The sequence below is a fragment of the Lucilia sericata genome, unplaced genomic scaffold, assembly GCF_015586225.1.
Source record: "Lucilia sericata isolate MDLA Ls3-8-SP2 unplaced genomic scaffold, ASM1558622v1 Contig000394F_arrow, whole genome shotgun sequence".
Classification (NCBI taxonomy): Eukaryota; Metazoa; Arthropoda; class Insecta; order Diptera; family Calliphoridae; genus Lucilia; species Lucilia sericata.
This window is the reverse complement of record NW_023994412.1, coordinates 817-19,170: the sequence shown is the minus strand read 5'-3', so window position 1 is coordinate 19,170 and position 18,354 is coordinate 817. Positions and strand designations below refer to the sequence as shown.

Below are 18,354 nucleotides of genomic sequence, written 5' to 3'. Positions count from 1 at the left end.
CAAAATCAAAAAGTTGTATAACTATACTAACACACATTTTCCATTATCTACTATAAACCAAAAAGTATGCAACAGTTTTTTTTTCAATTCAAACAAATTGAAATGTATAAAAATAGGGGAAACGGTTAGGAAACCTAAAACTAATTTGTTTTAGTTTTAACACAGAAACTCTTATCTACCACGATAGATAGATAATATTTTGTAGTCTATATGGAGGATATTCAACTAGTTACTTTTGCCACTAGTTGCTGGCATGTGTTGTTAAATCTAGGGAAGTAGGAATGAAGGAAAATTCTGGCAGCCCCAGCAACAGGCTCAACATTATTGCTTATAATTGTTGTTTCGTTGTGTTACTTTTTCCAAGGATTATTAAATTAAAGCAAAAAAGTAAGAAATGAAAAAGCAGTGGAGATATAATTTTTAAAGGATTTTTAAACACTGACAGTATTTAAACTTGCAATATTTTTTTGTTTTATTAATTTATAAAATAATTTGATTTTTAACTAATGCTTATTAAAGACCAGCTATAAAGAATATGAAGTTTATAAAAAAACTTATTCTACATTAGTTGAGATAAGAAGTAAGAAATACCCATCAAAGGATCAAGTAATCAACTGAATAATCTCAAAAATAGATTCGTGTATTCCAGTTCTAAATTAGGGTTTTAAAAACAAGTTTTTGCTTAGTACGAATTGTAAATTCTACTTCTAATTTCTCTTCCTAGGAAGTTGTTTTCATTCTAAGTACTTCCACGTGTAGGTGTATAAAGCTCCACATAATTTCCTCTTTATTTTATATGTTTTTATCGCTAATAAATTACTCTACTCCTACTCTTCAAAATAACAAAATATTTAAAAAACATGGCAACAAATTGTTTTTAGCTTTAAGCCAAATTGTAGCGTTTTATACTACTACATTATATTTTTTTTAATTTTAATTCTATCTCTATGAAATATTTATTTGCTTTTTTTCTCTGTCTTTCAACTAAAATAGGAAAAACAAATTAATTAACCAAACATGTTGGAGCATGTTTAGCAGGAGGAGGAAATACACACAACACACAGCAACAACAGCAAATATGGCAAAAAGGAAACAAGTACAACAAAGTACTCAAAAAAAACCCTGATATTGTAGAAAATAGCTTGGAGGATTATTTTTCTAAATGTTATAGAATTAAATAATTCTTATACTTTCTTTTTCATAGATTTAAAATTAAAACATAAAAATGTTGCAAATATAATTCTGGGAAGAAAAATTTCCAGGACACAGTAAAGAAACAGTCGAATCAATTGTTTAAAAAACTGCTCTAACATAATTACAATTAAATCTCATAATTTCCACTATGGTACTCATCTAGCCGCTGGGGTCATCATGTTAAATATGTTACAAAAACAACACAAATTCCTTAACAAAAAATCTCATAAATTTTAATTCCAACTAAAGAGAATACCAAAAAAGAACCTAGAAAAAAAAACCTTCACATACAAACCTATAAGTATGCTTTTGTTTTTTCTTCCTTTTTTTTTTTGCATATAAAAACTGTTATTATTCTTACAATCCGATAACAGAAAATCATGTTAATATTATAAAGATACATAAATATAATACAGAGATATAAAAGTACATTAACATTTCAAATGTAAATGATGGATTTTGTAGCACAAATCAAGAGATTTTGTATGTGTGAAACCACATACATGCCAAAACACACACAAACACACTACTCTCCACTCCCCTCTTCATACATTAGACTATTCGTACAGAAAACGAGGATTAAACCAACACTGACAAACACATACAGTTGTATTATTTATATAAAACCAAAAAGAGGAAAATACAGACAGACAAGTACAATATGAATGTATTATTAGATTCTTAACAAGATGAATATGATGAACAATAATAGTCTTTATGGCACTTACAACAACTACTACTACTACTACCACTGCCATAACGACAACATAAAGGACAAGCAGGACAACTGGGGGAAGGGACAATCATGACGACGATGATGATGAGTAAAACAGACATTCCTACACCACTTACTTACTTACAAACATACAGAGACATACGTTTACAGACAGTAAAATATAAATATTTATGTGTATAAGTAAAAAAAGAAACGTGAGTGTATGTATGCTGTCTGTATGATGCGTGCCTTAGCTTGAATGCTACAATTTCATTCCCCATGTGGCACGCTTAAGAAATAAATGTTATTAGTATTTGTGTGTGTGTGTATGAGTATGTGAGAGAGTTCATTCATTCATACGTTTACATCGTGCATACTACAAATTCATATGAAAACATATGGAATTTATGGCAATTTTCTCTACTTGACCACTGATTTTCCATGAAAAATTGTATGTGTTTGTTATTGTTGTTGCCAGTATAAATTTTATACCTTCCTGATTGAGTCGAAGTGTGTGTGAGTATTATGTAAATATACATATGTATGTATGTGTAGTAAAATGGAAATCGCATAAAAGGTTTAAATGTACAATGAAAATAGCATAATACCAACTGAGCGATACACTCACATACATAGAAACAATTTTATGAATTATTGAATTCATAACCCAATATAACGCAGGGCAGTGAAAATTGCAGGACTTCGTTCTAGTTCAGTTCCAGTTCATTTCTAGTTCAGTTCTAGTTCTGTTCTAGTTCAGTTCTAGTTCAGTTCTAGTTCAGTTCTAGTTCAGTTCTAGTTCAGTTCTAGTTCAGTTCTAGTTCAGTTCTAGTTCAGTTCTAGTTCAGTTCTAGTTCAGTTCTAGTTCAGTTCTAGTTCAGTTCTAGTTCAGTTCTAGTTCAGTTCTAGTTCAGTTCTAGTTCAGTTCTAGTTCAGTTCTAGTCAGTTCTAGTTCGTTCGTTCAGTTCTAGTTCAGTTCTAGTTCAGTTCTAGTTCAGTTCTAGTTCAGTTCTAGTTCAGTTCTAGTTCAGTTCTAGTTCAGTTCTAGTTCAGTTCTAGTTCAGTTCTAGTTCAGTTCTAGTTCAGTTCTAGTTCAGTTCTAGTTCAGTTCTAGTTCAGTTCTAGTTCAGTTCTAGTTCAGTTCTAGTTCAGTTCTAGTTCAGTTCTAGTTCAGTTCTAGTTCAGTTCTAGTTCAGTTCTAGTTCAGTTCTAGTTCAGTTCTAGTTCAGTTCTAGTTCAGTTCTAGTTCAGTTCTAGTTCAGTTCAGTTCTAGTTCAGTTCTAGTTCAGTTCTAGTTCAGTTCTAGTTCAGTTCTAGTTCAGTTCTAGTTCAGTTTCTAGTTCAGTTCTAGTTCAGTTCTAGTTCAGTTCTAGTTCAGTTCTAGTTCAGTTCTAGTTCAGTTCTAGTTCAGTTCTAGTTCAGTTATAGTTCAGTCTTAGTTCAGTTCTAGTTCAGTTCTAGTTCAGTTCTAGTTCAGTCTAGTTCAGTTAGCTTCAGTTCTAGTTCAGTTCTAGTTCAGTTATTAGTTTAGTTCTTAGTTCAGTTTCTAGTTCAGTTCTAGTTCAGTTCTAGTTCAGTTCTAGTTCATTCTAGTCAGTTCTAGTTCAGTTCTAGTCAGTTCTAGTTCAGTTCTAGTTCAGTTCTAGTTCAGTTTCTAGTTCAGTTCTAGTTCAGTTCTAGTTCAGTTCTAGTTTCAGTTCTAGTTCAGTTCTAGTTCCGTTCTAGTTCAGTTCTAGTTCAGTTCTAGTCAGTTCTAGTTCAGTCTAGTTCAGTTCTAGTTCAGTTCTAGGTTCAGTTCTAGTTCAGTTCTAGTTCAGTTTTCTAGTTCAGTTCTAGTTCAGTTCTAGTTCAGTTCTAGTTCAGTTCTAGTTCAGTTCTAGTTCAGTTCTAGTTCAGTTCTAGTTCAGTTCTAGTTCAGTTCTAGTTCAGTTCTAGTCAGTTCTAGTTCAGTTCTAGTTCAGTTCTAGTTCAGTTCTAGTTCAGTTCTAGTTCAGTTCTAGTTCAGTTCTAGTTCAGTTCTAGTTCAGTTCTAGTTCAGTTCTAGTTCAGTTCTAGTTCAGTTCTAGTTCAGTTCTAGTTCAGTTACAGTTCTAGTTCAGTTCTAGTTCAGTTCTAGTTCAGTTCTAGTTCAGTTCTAGTTCAGTTCTAGTTCAGTTCTAGTTCAGTTCTAGTTCAGTTCTAGTTCAGTTCTAGTTCAGTTCTAGTTCAGTTCTAGTTCAGTTCTAGTTCAGTTCTAGTTCAGTTCTAGTTCAGTTTAGTTCTAGTTCAGTTCTAGTTCAGTTCTAGTTCAGTTCTAGTTCAGTTCTAGTTCAGTTCTAGTTCAGTTCTAGTTAGTTCTAGTTCTAGTTCTAGTTCTAGTCTAGTTCAGTTCTAGTTCAGTTCTAGTTCTGTTCTAGTTCTGTTCTAGTTCTGTTCTAGTTTTGTTCTAGTTCTGTTCTAGTTCTGTTCTAGTTCTGTTCTAGTTCTGTTCTAGTTCTATTATAGTTTTGTTCTAGTTCTGTTATAGTTTTGTTTTGTTCTCATGTTCATTGGGTTCTTTTGTACATTATTGTACAAATCCTTTCTAAAACTCTTATAATTACTAATACTAGTGTAAAATTATAAGTAAGTTACATATTGTAAATCGGCAAAGGACACCAACGTATTAAACGCAAAACTCCAAAGAGACTTTAAACTAATGAATAGAAGACAATTTATAAATAAACAATTGAATTTTCAAATAAAACCTTGAAAAGAAAATCAAAAAATTAAAGAAAAAAACATATTCTGAAAAAAACATGCATAATTTAAACAGCAAACATAAATGGCAGAAAATAAAATAACAAAAAAATAAGTCTGCAAATACAAGAAAAATATATAATACAAATAATAAATTCTAAAAAAGTATATGGTATAAAAAAAATAAAATAAAAATATAAAGGCATACCAACAGGCGCACACATACATAGAAATACACAGGTAGACAGACACCACGAAGGAAACAAAAATTTCTATTTTTATATTAAAATGATGAAATGGCAAAATATTGCAGGAAAAACACAATCACCTTAGAATATGACTGTTTGACTGCTAGAAGCTGCTGTTAAAGCAGAAAAGCTAGCAAAAACTCTTACAATAAAAAGAAGAAATCTGAATATTATTATTCATAGAAAAAAGCACACAGGATATACAAGTATTCAACAGACGTTAAAAGGAGAAAAAAAAATAATTTTGAATTTATATTTTCTTCGTTTTTTTTGTTCAGTATTTAGAGCTGTGTGCCACCATTTACTTGATGATAAAGAAAAAGTGTTGACACAATATATTGCAGTAGTTTAACGGAAAATCTAGCACATATAACCCAACACAGACAAACAATAATATAGACTATATGTTGGTAAGTCTTGTTGCATACTTTTAGGGGAGTAAATTCATTTTCTATTTGTTTTTTTTTATTTTTTTTTTGTTAAGAAAGAAAGCATTGTCATTTTATTACTTTCTTCTTTTTTCAACATAAACAGCAAAATTATAAATATTGTATGATAAAAAAAATAAATCTGTATAAAATTATGGTTAAAAAGTAAACCTTTGGCAATTTACTGGAAATAATTTGTGTCTTGTATTCTTTTCTTTTTTTTAATACTAGACTAAATTTTTTATATAAACTGATTTTTATAGCTGAAAAAAAGAGAGTAAAATGCACTTAAAATTGTTTAACATTGTGTTTATAGAGTGTTAAAAAATTAGTGCATACTTGAAGGGGCAAAAATGACAAAAAGTCGTTAAAAAATTTATGTTGCTTTGTTGAAAAATGTGTTGAGAATTTAAAGGGTTTTAAGAATGTTAAATGATAGTAAAGGATTTAAAAATCTATTTAGTAGAAGATATTAAAACATGATTAAAATTCTTAAAAATATTTTGTTTACGAAACTAAAAAATAATATTATAATCTCATAGTTTTCAATTTAACCTTGAGCATATTTTCATTGATCATTCAAGCCACATGAATTGATTTATAATTTCCCTAACGCCTTATTTAAGCAACTCTTAATTTTCATTTAATTATATTCCAAAACTTATTAAAAAAAATAAACATAATTTTTTGACACTGCAGTTTTTCTAATTATTTTCCAGAAATTTTAACAAAATACTAGCAAAACAAATTTTACATTACAAATATTTTCCCCAAACTAATTTTGTATTTATAGACTTCTTAACACAAACACAGAGACACACTTTCACAAAGCTAAAGTTAAAACAAAACTTATGCTTTTAATATATAAAATTAAAAAAAAAAATTGCAAAAATATAAAAAAAGATAAAGTTTATTAAAAATATTCTAAATAAAAACTTTATCCAGGTATGACTCTCACAACTAAAGATAGAAGGATGTTTTGTTGCTGACATAGTTGTGTTTGTATGAGTGAGAGTGTATTTTTAACAAATTAATTTTTAAGCCTTTACTCATACACAAACACATACAGATGTGTGTGTGTATGTGCAAGGATAAATGTATGTTAAACTTCTTCCAACATTTTTTGTTAATGAAATCAACTGCATAAAAGGAAGAGTAGAGGCAGGCTGACTGACTGACTGAATGACTGGCTGACAGAAGGCAAAACATGCATATGTAGTATGTAACTAAATTTCAACTCAAGTGCAGTGGTGTTGATGAATAGATACCAAGAGTATGAAATAGAACTGCTGCCATATATGGTGGAATAAGTTTTTTCCACAGGAAAATGTATGCAAGCACAACAGTAATGTGACGCATAGGGAAATGTTAAATATGCCATGACTCACACTTTGTGTATCAATGTAAGTTGCTTAAAGTATCATGTATGACTCCAGGCTGTATGTAAAAATACTACAAGTTTATTTTTTTCCCTATTATTAGGTTGTATTAGAGAAAACCCCTAACGAAATCATAGTTACACAAGAATGAGTGAAAGTGTGTATAAAATACACATACATTTACATACCTAAATGTACATATATTTTACTATGTATAACCAAAAATTAGTAAGACTGATGTTAGTTTAAATTACTACAGATACAGGTGGATAATAAATAAGCTAAAGCACACATTTGTCGACAGACAGACGAAATAGTTAGTTACTTATAGAGTTAAGTTTATCATAGATTTGATCAACGAGGGTCAAGTAATAATTACACAAATTATTTTAATACAGTTTTAAATTGGCATCAGCTTGATTCCCTTTAAATTGTACCGCTTTTAGTTTACTTTTAGTTTATAAGTGATCTAAAAAGTGAGCAAATGCTATTGGTCCTTCGAACCAAAAATTTTTCTTTAATTAATATATCCCGATTAAAATTATTAAAATTGTAATTAAATTTGTATATTAGCATTAAATCTTTAAATAGCTAACTAATTAAAAAAAATTTTAAATCATCTATTTGTAAAAGCGACTGAACTTAGTTTCTAAAAAAATTTCAAATCACACCTCTTACCAGCCCTTATAGTAAAGAAAATTTTACTTATAATGAAAGTGAGTTAATACTTTGAAGATTAAATTCGCAAAACTACAAAGACTTACTACAACCAATACAGAAACTGTTTTCTAACAACTTTAAGAAAGAGTTTTAATTTTCATACTTTCTGCGTAGAACTATGAATAATAAGGAATCAAGCAGAAAATAAGAACGAACACACCAAACTATTACATGTTAAGAACTAAGAGAGGGTGGGGGCTGTTTAACTGAAATATACATTCATATTCATTTGATATCTAAGTAAATATTAACTAGCAGCATCACAGTTTTGTAAACTTAAGTGTGTAAGTGTAAGCCCAGCGGGAAATTCAGTACTTTTACAATGAACAACAACAACAACAACAGCTAACGCACTTACACAGGAGCATATTTAAACAACTTTACACATTTAGAACAAGGTAAGGTATCCATCCATGTTAGTTAAACCAGCATCAAAACATAAGAAAGCAAAAGAAAAAAAAAAAAAAGAACAAGACTCAGTCTAACACAAAGACATCATTAGTATCGCTTTACCAAGAGACATTTTAACGATGTTGTAACTAGCAGTAGAAGAAAAAAAAAAATTAAACGTTAAACATTAAGTTGCACATGTGTGCGTTGAATGTTTACTTTTTAACTGGGCGCGTGCTGTTTCCGTTTTCCCCCAACAGAGCTGTCAGTGTGTGGTATACATGTGTTAATTACAATGTGACTGACTTGTGTATGATTTTGAAGGCACTTTTAACACTGTAGACAACCCGATACCACCACTAACAACTTTTCTACATATAAAACTTTTTTTAAAGGAAATAAAATTGTAGTGGAAAAAAGGAAAATGACAGATTTTTTTCAATAAATTTATAGTGCAAATGTCATAAGTATGTTAAAAAATTGAAAGAAAAAGGTTGACAACAGTCAGTGGGTAAAGAAGGTGTTGACTTTTTCTCACATTCCCTTATTTATCATATATACACATTTATATTTAGTTCAAAATAAATCACTTAAAGTCATGATATCAAATCATCAAATCAAATAAACAAGATGGGGAAAATAAATTATTGAAAAACAAACTTAAACTTGTTGCTGATTGAAATCCGTTTAGCTGAGAAATATATTTGCTTTGCCTTCGAAAAAAAAGGACGAAAGAAGCTCAACAAGGCAAAAAGAGGGGGGAAAAAACGGAAAAATTTTATGAAAAAGTTTTTAATAAATTTAATGACATGTCTTTTACGCAACGAAAACTTTTGATTTATGAGAAAACATTTCTCAATGACTTTTGCGCAAGTGATTTGTTTAAGAAAGTAGAAAAAATAACATAAATAAAGATTTCCCATAAGTTTATTAAAAAAATATTGAGATTATTAAGCGTAGTCGGAAGAAAATCATTTTTAAGCACTTAATGGTCCTTGGAACCGCATATTATGTTAAAATTTGAGATTTCATGTCAATTTGTAAATTGAAATGAGAAACCAAAGTAGAAATAAGTTCTAGTTCAGTTCTAGTTTTGTTCTAGTTCAGTTCTAGTTCAGTTCTAGTTCAGTTCTAATTCAGTTCTAGTTCAGTTCTACTTCAGTTCTAGTTCAGTTCTACTTCAGTTCTAGTTCAGTTCTAGTTCAGTTCTAGTTCAGTTCTAGTTCAGTTCTAGTTCAGTTCTAGTTCAGTTCTAGTTCAGTTCTAGTTCAGTTCTAGTTCAGTTCTAGTTCAGTTCTAGTTCAGTTCTAGTTCAGTTCTAGTTCAGTTCTAGTTCAGTTCTAGTTCAGTTCTAGTTCAGTTCTAGTTCAGTTCTAGTTCAGTTCTAGTTCAGTTCTAGTTCTAGTTCTAGTTCAGTTCTAGTTCAGTTCTAGTTCAGTTCTAGTTCTCTAGTTCTAGTTCAGTTCTAGTTCAGTTCTAGTTCAGTTCTAGTTCTAGTTCAGTTCTAGTTCAGTTCTAGTTCAGTTCTAGTTCAGTTCTAGTTCAGTTCTAGTTCAGTTCTAGTTCAGTTCTAGTTTGTTCTAGTTCGTTCTAGTTCAGTTCTAGTTCAGTTCTAGTTCAGTTCTAGTTCAGTTCTAGTTCAGTTCTAGTTCAGTTCTAGTTCAGTTCTAGTTCTAGTTCTAGTTCAGTTCTAGTTCAGTTCTAGTTCAATTCTAGTTCAGTTCTAGTTCAGTTCTAGTTCAGTTCTAGTTCAATTCTAGTTCAGTTCTGGTTCAGTTCTTTCAGTACTCTTCCTATTAAATATATTATAATTTCTTCCTAAAACTTGTTGCATGCTTAAATTTTAGCCATAAAACTCATGGCAACAAAATAAAACAATATAAAACGCTTTTCAACTAAGTGAACTCATTAAGCAACAATTGTATTAGAAATATTTTTATATATCTATCGTTAAAAGGAAATAAAAAAATATCATAGACACAAACAAAATGACAGTAAATTTTGGCTGTTACAAACCCCCACCCTCCACTGAGTTGAGTGGCAGTACAGATATAGATAGAATAATATCATAAATTCAATTTTTTATGGACGAGGAGGAGGAAAACAAAATAATACAATCCAAGCGATTAGATAATACAACCCAAGGGACATATGCTGAAATATGAAAAATACTCTTAATAATAAAAACAACTCAAGGGATGGGGTAAATATTTTATGTTTATTATTAGTAAAACATATAGATAAAATTTTAGATTTGATTGAGTATAAATAATAACAAGCAAAAAGGGGTGATATCAAGTCATAGCAAAATTGATAAAGAGATTATGAGAAAGTGACATACAGACAGACAGCTAGACTAAAAGTCCTTATTATGTAGAAATGAATGTATGTATTTCAGATATTTTATTTGCTTTCTTGGGAAATTGTTCAAAAAAGCCCTCAAATATTCTCAACAATAACTGTCAAAGAAATCACGTGTTTCAATTTTTTTCGTATTGTTCTCGTTGCAGGCCAAAATCAATATTAAGGAAACGAGTAAAATCTGCCAACTTATATAGCTGAAAAGGAAACGGAAATAAAAACATTGTCACCATGGAAAGTAGTTTCCTTGACTAAAGTGAATTGAAAAAAAAAAAAAGAAAAAATAATAATAACAAATTAAAAAGTTATAAAATTATATAAGAAAAGGAATAAGAACAAGAATAAAAAACAGCAATAAAGGATAAAACTAAATTTAACTTGTAGATTGTTTTGTTGCTCAACCAGAGAGACAACATAAAAGTGTAAATGTATGAGTAGCCGACGTAACTGTGTGAAGGACTTTTTGCTGTTGTTGTTTGCGCTAAGGCATTATTAGAACATTGCTGGAGATGCAGAAAATTTAAATTACTTTTATAAGACAGCAACAACAAAGTGTTTAGTAGAAAACTACAAAAAAGTTTTCTCAGTAGATCTGTACTCCTGGTTTCAACTAGTTGGATGTTTTATGAAATTTTGCTTTAACAGTTTTTGCAATTATTTTTTATTATATTTTTTCTTTATGCTTTAGTTTGTTTTACAGTTTTTATTTTAGTAAAAAAACAGCTACAAATACACCCACATAAAAACCTAAAATATTGTAAAACAAATCTTAAGGATTAACAGGCTTTAACTTACTCACACATCAAAAAAGTATGTTTTTTAGCTAAATTTAAATATTTTGTTTCGCTATTTGAACTATTTTTATTAGTTGTTATGAATTTACATTTTTCCGAACAATATTGTAAAAATATAATAAAATATTCAATTAAACATAAACTAACAATATTTCCTCTTTTTTTAGATTTGCTGTTAGTACAATTTTACTACATTTAGCAAAAGGATTAAAAACCAATAACATAAATATTTCGTTATTTTTCTTTCGCTCTTGTTGTTATTGATGTTATTTGCAAAATTTTTTGCTTGCTTTTTAGTGCAACTAGAAAAAACTATTTTTGTTGCTAAAACAATAGAATTTTACGTTGAAAAAATATTTGTAATATTTTTTAGAGGTGTACTTCAATCAGCATACGTAAGTAATAGGCAGGTGAAATTCAAGCAAAAAAATATTGAAAAAGCGAACTTGCTTTCATGGCGAAATTACATTTTAAATATTTATTGCAATATGAAAACAAAATAAACCTGAGTTATATTGCAAATGTTTAAAGTCCACTAAATTACTGGAACTAAACCAGAACTGAACTAGAACTGAACTAGAACTGAACTAGAACTGAACTAGAACTGAACTAGAACTGAACTAGAACTGAACTAGAACTGAACTAGAACTGAACTAGAACTGAACTAGAACTGAACTAGAACTGAACTAGAACTGAACTAGAACTGAACTAGAACTGAACTAGAACTGAACTAGAACTGAACTAGAACTGAACTAGAACTGAACTAGAACTGAACTAGAACTGAACTAGAACTGAACTAGAACTGAACTAGAACTGAACTAGAACTGAGCTAGAACTGAACTAGAACTGAACTAGAACTGAACTAGAACTGAACTAGAACTGAACTAGAACTGAACTAGAACTGAACTAAAACTGAACTAGAACTGAACTAGAACTGAACTAGAACTGAACTAGAACTGAACTAGAACTGAACTAGAACTGAACTAGAACTGAACTAGAACTGAACTAGAACTGAACTAGAACTGAACTAGAACTGAACTAGAACTGAACTAGAACTGAACTAGAACTGAACTAGAACTGAACTAGAACTGAACTAGAACTGAACTAGAACTGAACTAGAACTGAACTAGAACTGAACTAGAACTGAACTAGAACTGAACTAGAACTGAACTAGAACTGAACTAGAACTGAACTAGAACTGAACTAGAACTGAACTAGAACTGAACTAGAACTGAACTAGAACTGAACTAGAACTGAACTAGAACTGAACTAGAACTGAACTAGAACTGAACTAGAACTGAACTAGAACTGAACTAGAACTGAACTAGAACTGAACTAGAACTGAACTAGAACTGAACTAGAACTGAACTAACTGAACTAGAACTGAACTAGAACTGAACTAGAACTGAACTAGAACTGAACTAGAACTGAACTAGAACTGAACTAGAACTGAACTAGAACTGAACTAGAACTGAACTAGAACTGAACTAGAACTGAACTAGAACTGAACTAGAACTGAACTAGAACTGAACTAGAACTGAACTAGAACTGAACTAGAACTGAACTAGAACTGAACTAGAACTGAACTAGAACTGAACTAGAACTGAACTAGAACTGAACTAGAACTGAACTAGAACTGAACTAGAACTGAACTAGAACTGAACTAGAACTGAACTAGAACTGAACTAGAACTGAACTAACTGAACTAGAACTGAACTAGAACTGAACTAGAACTGAACTAGAACTGAACTAGAACTGAACTAGAACTGAACTAGAACTGAACTAGAACTGAACTAGAATTGAACTAGAACTGAACTAGAACTGAACTAGAACTGAACTAGAACTGAACTAGAACTGAACTAGAACTGAACTAGAACTGAACTAGAACTGAACTAGAACTGAACTAGAACTGAACTAGAACTGAACTAGAACTGAACTAGAACTGAACTAGAACTGAACTAGAACTGAACTAGAACTGAACTAGAACTGAACTAGAACTGAACTAGAACTGAACTAGAACTGAACTAGAACTGAACTAGAACTGAACTAGAACTGAACTAGAACTGAACTAGAACTGAACTAGAACTGAACTAGAACTGAACTAGAACTGAACTAGAACTGAACTAGAACTGAACTAGAACTGAACTAGAACTGAACTAGAACTGAACTAGAACTGAACTAGAACTGAACTAGAACTGAACTAGAACTGAACTAGAACTGAACTAGAACTGAACTAGAACTGAACTAGAACTGAACTAGAACTGAACTAGAACTGAACTAGAACTGAACTAGAACTGAACTAGAACTGAACTAGAACTGAACTAGAACTGAACTGGAACTGAACTAGAACTGAACTAGAACTGAACTAGAACTGAACTAGAACTGAACTAAACTGAACTAGAACTGAACTAGAACTGAACTAGAACTGAACTAGAACTGAACTAGAACTGAACTAGAACTGAACTAGAACTGAACTAGAACTGAACTAGAACTGAACTAGAACTGAACTAGAACTGAACTAGAACTGAACTAGAACTGAACTAGAACTGAACTAGAACTGAACTAGAACTGAACTAGAACTGAACTAGAACTGAACTAGAACTGAACTAGAACTGAACTAGAACTGAAATAGAACTGAAATAGAACTGAACTAGAACTGAACTAGAACTGAACTAGAACTGAACTAGAACTGAACTAGAACTACTGAACTAGAACTGAACTAGAACTGAACTAGAATTGAACTAGAACTGAACTAGAACTGAACTAGAACTGAACTAGAACTGTACTAGAACTGTACTAGAACTGTACTAGAACTGAACTAGAACTGAACTAGAACTGAACTAAAAACTAAACTAAATTCTAAACTAATTCTTTGAACATTAAATTTAAAAAAGTTTCAAAAGAGCTTAATTTCATTGTCAAACAATAACAACAATTGGTTTCAAATTTAAAGTTAATTAATAGTTTTAGGCTATATTGAAAATAAGTCAGTTAGACATGATTTTTATTTAATTTGTAATTACAATTTGGCACTAAATACTATAATATTCAAATGTATGTAAAAAAATATTATTGCAAAAATCACTTAATCCTTTTAGACGCTTAAATAAAACAACATAAAATAATAAATTAATAGAATAAATTATAGAAAACAACATTTATTCTCTCACACCATAAAGTCACAGCAAAATAATAAAACTAATAATAATAATAATAAAAATGTAATAATAAAACAAATCCCCAGGAAATAAACTCATTTTGTAAATTGTTTAAATTGGACAGGCAGCAAAAAAAAAAAAAAAACAACTAAACAACTTTCAGAAGTAGAAAACTAGTAAGTAAAGGGTGTTTGAAATAAAGGCAAGTTAAGACAATAACAATTGATAAAAGTGCTATTCCAACGACACTAGTTTGTTTTTTAGACCTTTTTTCCTTTTTTTCTTGTTCACACTCACACACAAGAGTCGATAAAGACACATAAATTGACCAATTTCTTTTAAGTGGGCGGAGTAGTGACAGACGGACTTTAACGGCAGTTAAATGCAGTTAAAGTACTTGTTCAATTATTTAATACATACCAACAAACTGTTAGTGTAGTTGTAAGTAGTAGCTAGGAATATTTGTTTGCAGGACTAATGAACGTTGAAAATCGAATGGAATTTTGTAGTTTTTTTTTTTTTTTTGAGGATTTTTTTCCATTTATACAAATTATATTTCAAGCAACAAAAATTATTTTTGTTTTTCATTAAAATGAATATACAAAATTGTTTTAATAAAATATGCAATAATACATTAACACAAATCGATACAAAAAGGTGTATGTATGTATATAAATACATTAAAAGGATAAAGTATAATAATACGAATATAAAAATAAAGCCATTCAATGAGTAACTAAATGACTAACATATGTGGTACGTTGGTACTTTGAAAGTAGGGGAATATGTCCCCCTTTTTTATAAAAGTGAAAAAAAAAATAGAAAATAATTATATGCAATTATATGCGGGTCTATGGTGTATCCTGTTGCTAGCAACACACCATTTCTAGAAATAAAAAGAGATTTTTTTTCAATTTTATTAAGGTTCGAAGGACCATGTGTTGTTTTTCTATATATTGATTTTATAAAGATATCTTTTAATATATAAATTTATTACTAAACGAGAAGAACATTTTATTCAATTTCAACTAAATTTAACATAGATTCAAATTAAACTTTTGGCTCGAAGGACCAAACATGGTCCTTCATTCGTTTGAGAAATTAAACTTTAATTTCCAAAAACCTTTTAAGACTTGAAGTCTATTAAAGTTTTGCAAAAATAGTTATATCTTTATTGCAAAGGTTTTGGAAAAAAAACATTTAACCTGGACAACAGTGTATCAGACATTTATCTATCAAAGCCATCACACACAACACACATTACCGGAATGTAGTCGAGTCGAGGTGAAGCAAACAGCAACAACTAAAATAGTGATAAGCACTTTTTTTAAATTTAAAAGCTCGTTGACATGGCATACTTAAACCCTGTATACAAGTAAAAAAAAGCTAATAAATATGCATGATGGTAACTGCAGAATAGTCCAGAGTAGGAAGGAAACACATACATATAAAAGTCTATAATATTTACTTAACACAACAAAGAAATGGAGAGGGAGAGTGAGCGAACGAGGACATATGATTTAATATTTTATAGGCGCCTACTTCATTAAATTTAAATATAGGGTTTACTACAGAAAAACCGCACAGAAAACAATATGAAACTATAGATAAACGATCTGAGACACAAACGGTTAATAACATGTGTAGGTGTATATAGGAGTTTGGCTGTGGTTTTCTATTTTCTCTAGGATTCACCAACAAAGTTGCAAAATCAGCTTGGTAAGGGAATACAGTCATATGTTTATAATGTTTACATTAACAATAGTTAAATAAAGATATGGGAAATTAAAAACAAATGTACTCCTCCTTTGGAGGCATTATAAAAATGTCTATTATAAAATATCAAAGGTTCTTAACGTCTCCTTTTAATTCTCTTAATCTAAAACGCCTACTAATTGTGTTCAATATTATTATTAATGTAAGCAAATAATGTCTCTTAATGGCTGTTATTATAATTGTATATCTTAATAAACTGCTTATAGTATTAACAATATTGTTTTGAATAATTAAATAATCCTTGAATTCTTAATAAAATAATTAAATGTAATCATACAATTTAAAAAAAAAGAAACTCAAGAAAAAACACTTTGTTACAAATACATTTATAATAAAATTGTTAAACCGGATATTAAAAAGGATATTCATTTAATAAACTAATAATAAACTACAAACAAAACAGTTACATAGAGACAGAGTGAGAGATAAAGATCAACTACTTTTAAACACAGAGTATACAGCAACTACTTATTTACATTTAGTTTAAGAGAGAGAGAGAGAAAGAAAGAATGAAAGTATTAAAGTCAAAAGCAGTTAGTTAACTACAGAGAGTTAATAGAGAACAACATACAAAGCCATGAATGATAGATAAAATAAGATTTGAATTTCTGATTTTATCTCACATTTACCACAGGATTTTGAGGAATTTTAGGGATTTTCTAGGATGGACAGGATATATTTTTTTTTTTAAAGGTTGAGTTTTGTTTTATTGTTTTGTTGCTCTAGGCGAAAAGTAGACACAAACCTTTTTAGGAGAAGATAGGTGTAATGAAGATGGCGATGGCATAGAACAATCAGAAGAAGCAGAACTGCAACGACTTGAGCTGGAGCAGTTCGAAGCCAAAGAAGTGGCCTGGCTGTGGCTGGCCACTGGTGAGGTGGCCAATAATAATTTCGAAGTCTTATTGGCCAACTCGATGGTAGGACAGCCAGGAGCACTTCCTAGCAAACCAGCACCTGAACGCATACCAACATAACTGCCACCATTATTATTAGACACCATAGTGGGTGTTTTAGTGAAATATTTGGTGCTAAAGTCATTGGTTTGCAGTAAGCCATTGGGTGCTCCACCCAAGAGACCAGGACCAGTGTTGTTAAGGGCATGGTGACCATTAGTGTTGATAGACGTAAAAGCGTTTGTTGTAGCCAGAGCATTGAGGAAGGCTCCCCCAGTCGCTGCAGTTGCTGCTGGAGAAGAACTAGTTGCAGATAGACTAATGTTATTATTTACATTATTGGATGGAGTAGTTGTTGACGACGATGATGAAGTCGTACCAGCCATATTTGCTGCAAACATAGCGGCTGCCACAGCTGCCGAGCCATTACAGGTGGGTATGATCGTCAAGGGTGTAGCAGCGGCCGTAGAGAAGAAGGCCGCTGTAGCAGGTTGTTGCTGCTGTGTAGCCTGACCCAATAGATTGGAATTGTATTTGGTGGGCGTAGTGGGCGAGGTGGCATTATTCATTGTCATTTGCATATAAGTTTGCAGCATTTGTAATTGTTGCTGCTGTTGTTGTTGCTGCTGCTGCTGCTGTTGTTGTTGGGCCACAGCAGCCTGTTGCTGCTGTTGTTGTTGTTGAGCAGCATAGAATTGTTGCATCTGGAATTGATGCTGCTGCTGTTGTTGTTGCTGCTGCTGTTGATGCAGCATAGTGGCAGCGGCTGCTGCAGCAGCAGCTGTTGCTGGATACGTAGCCGTTGTATACGTTTGTGGCGTCATATGCAAATGAGGATGCGCTGGTGTTGGTGCTGCTTGTAACAACTGCATTTGCTGTTTGTGGTTGGTTTTTACAAAATTTTGTTTAGTAGTGTATAATTTTTTTTTTTCATATATATAAATATAAATTTAATTTTAATAAAAAAAAGGAGTATTTTTAAATAAAAAAACCATAAAAAATTTAAATTTTGAAAAGAAATCAATAATTTGAAAGAAATATTTTATTTAAGTTTTTTTTTTTTTAAATTGTGTATTTAAAAAAATATTAAAATAGACCTAAAAGTGCTGAGTTGAAGTTTTTCTTAACAATTAACAAAAATTAAATAATAAATTTTAATGAAAGCAAAATTAATTATTAACTAGTATTAGTAAGTAGTTTAGTATATAAAAAAACCAAGAGTTTAGAACAAGTGAAATATACTACAAAGTTAGTGAAATTTTTTTTTTTTTAATAATTTTATAAGAGTGAAATTTAAAAAAAAAGAAAGAGTAGAATGGAGTGGAGTGTAGAAGTAAAGAGTTTAGCAGAGAGTTGTATATTTAGCCAGACTATTATATATAGCATTTATTAAGAGACAGTTAGTAAGTAAGTTAGTTATTTTTTAACCATAAAAGTTTAAAGAAAACAATAAAATTAAAAATAGTTAGTATTTAAATAAGTTGAATAACAGCATTACTTTTTTCCATCTACTAAAATTAGCTGTAGTTTTAATTTCAGAGGTAAAACTCATTTTAAGAAAAGGAAACCAAACGGAA

The 18,354-nt window shown here is 30.5% G+C and overlaps 1 protein-coding gene across 5 annotated transcripts in view; it reads right to left on the bottom strand.

Moving 5' to 3' along the window:
* Window positions 1-17,656, bottom strand: part of LOC119604447 (polypyrimidine tract-binding protein 1) — a 158,926-nt gene extending 141,270 nt beyond the window's left edge. For 4 of the 5 annotated variants that reach the window (XM_037957050.1, XM_037957052.1, XM_037957051.1 and 1 more), the window contains exon 1: window positions 17,113-17,649. In XM_037957050.1, coding sequence (XP_037812978.1) covers window positions 17,113-17,649 — 537 coding nt within the window. Of the gene's footprint in view, window positions 1-17,112 lie in introns of all 5 variants that reach the window. The other variant, XM_037957049.1, reaches the window with a different exon arrangement.
* Window positions 17,657-18,354: the final 698 nt, after the last annotated feature.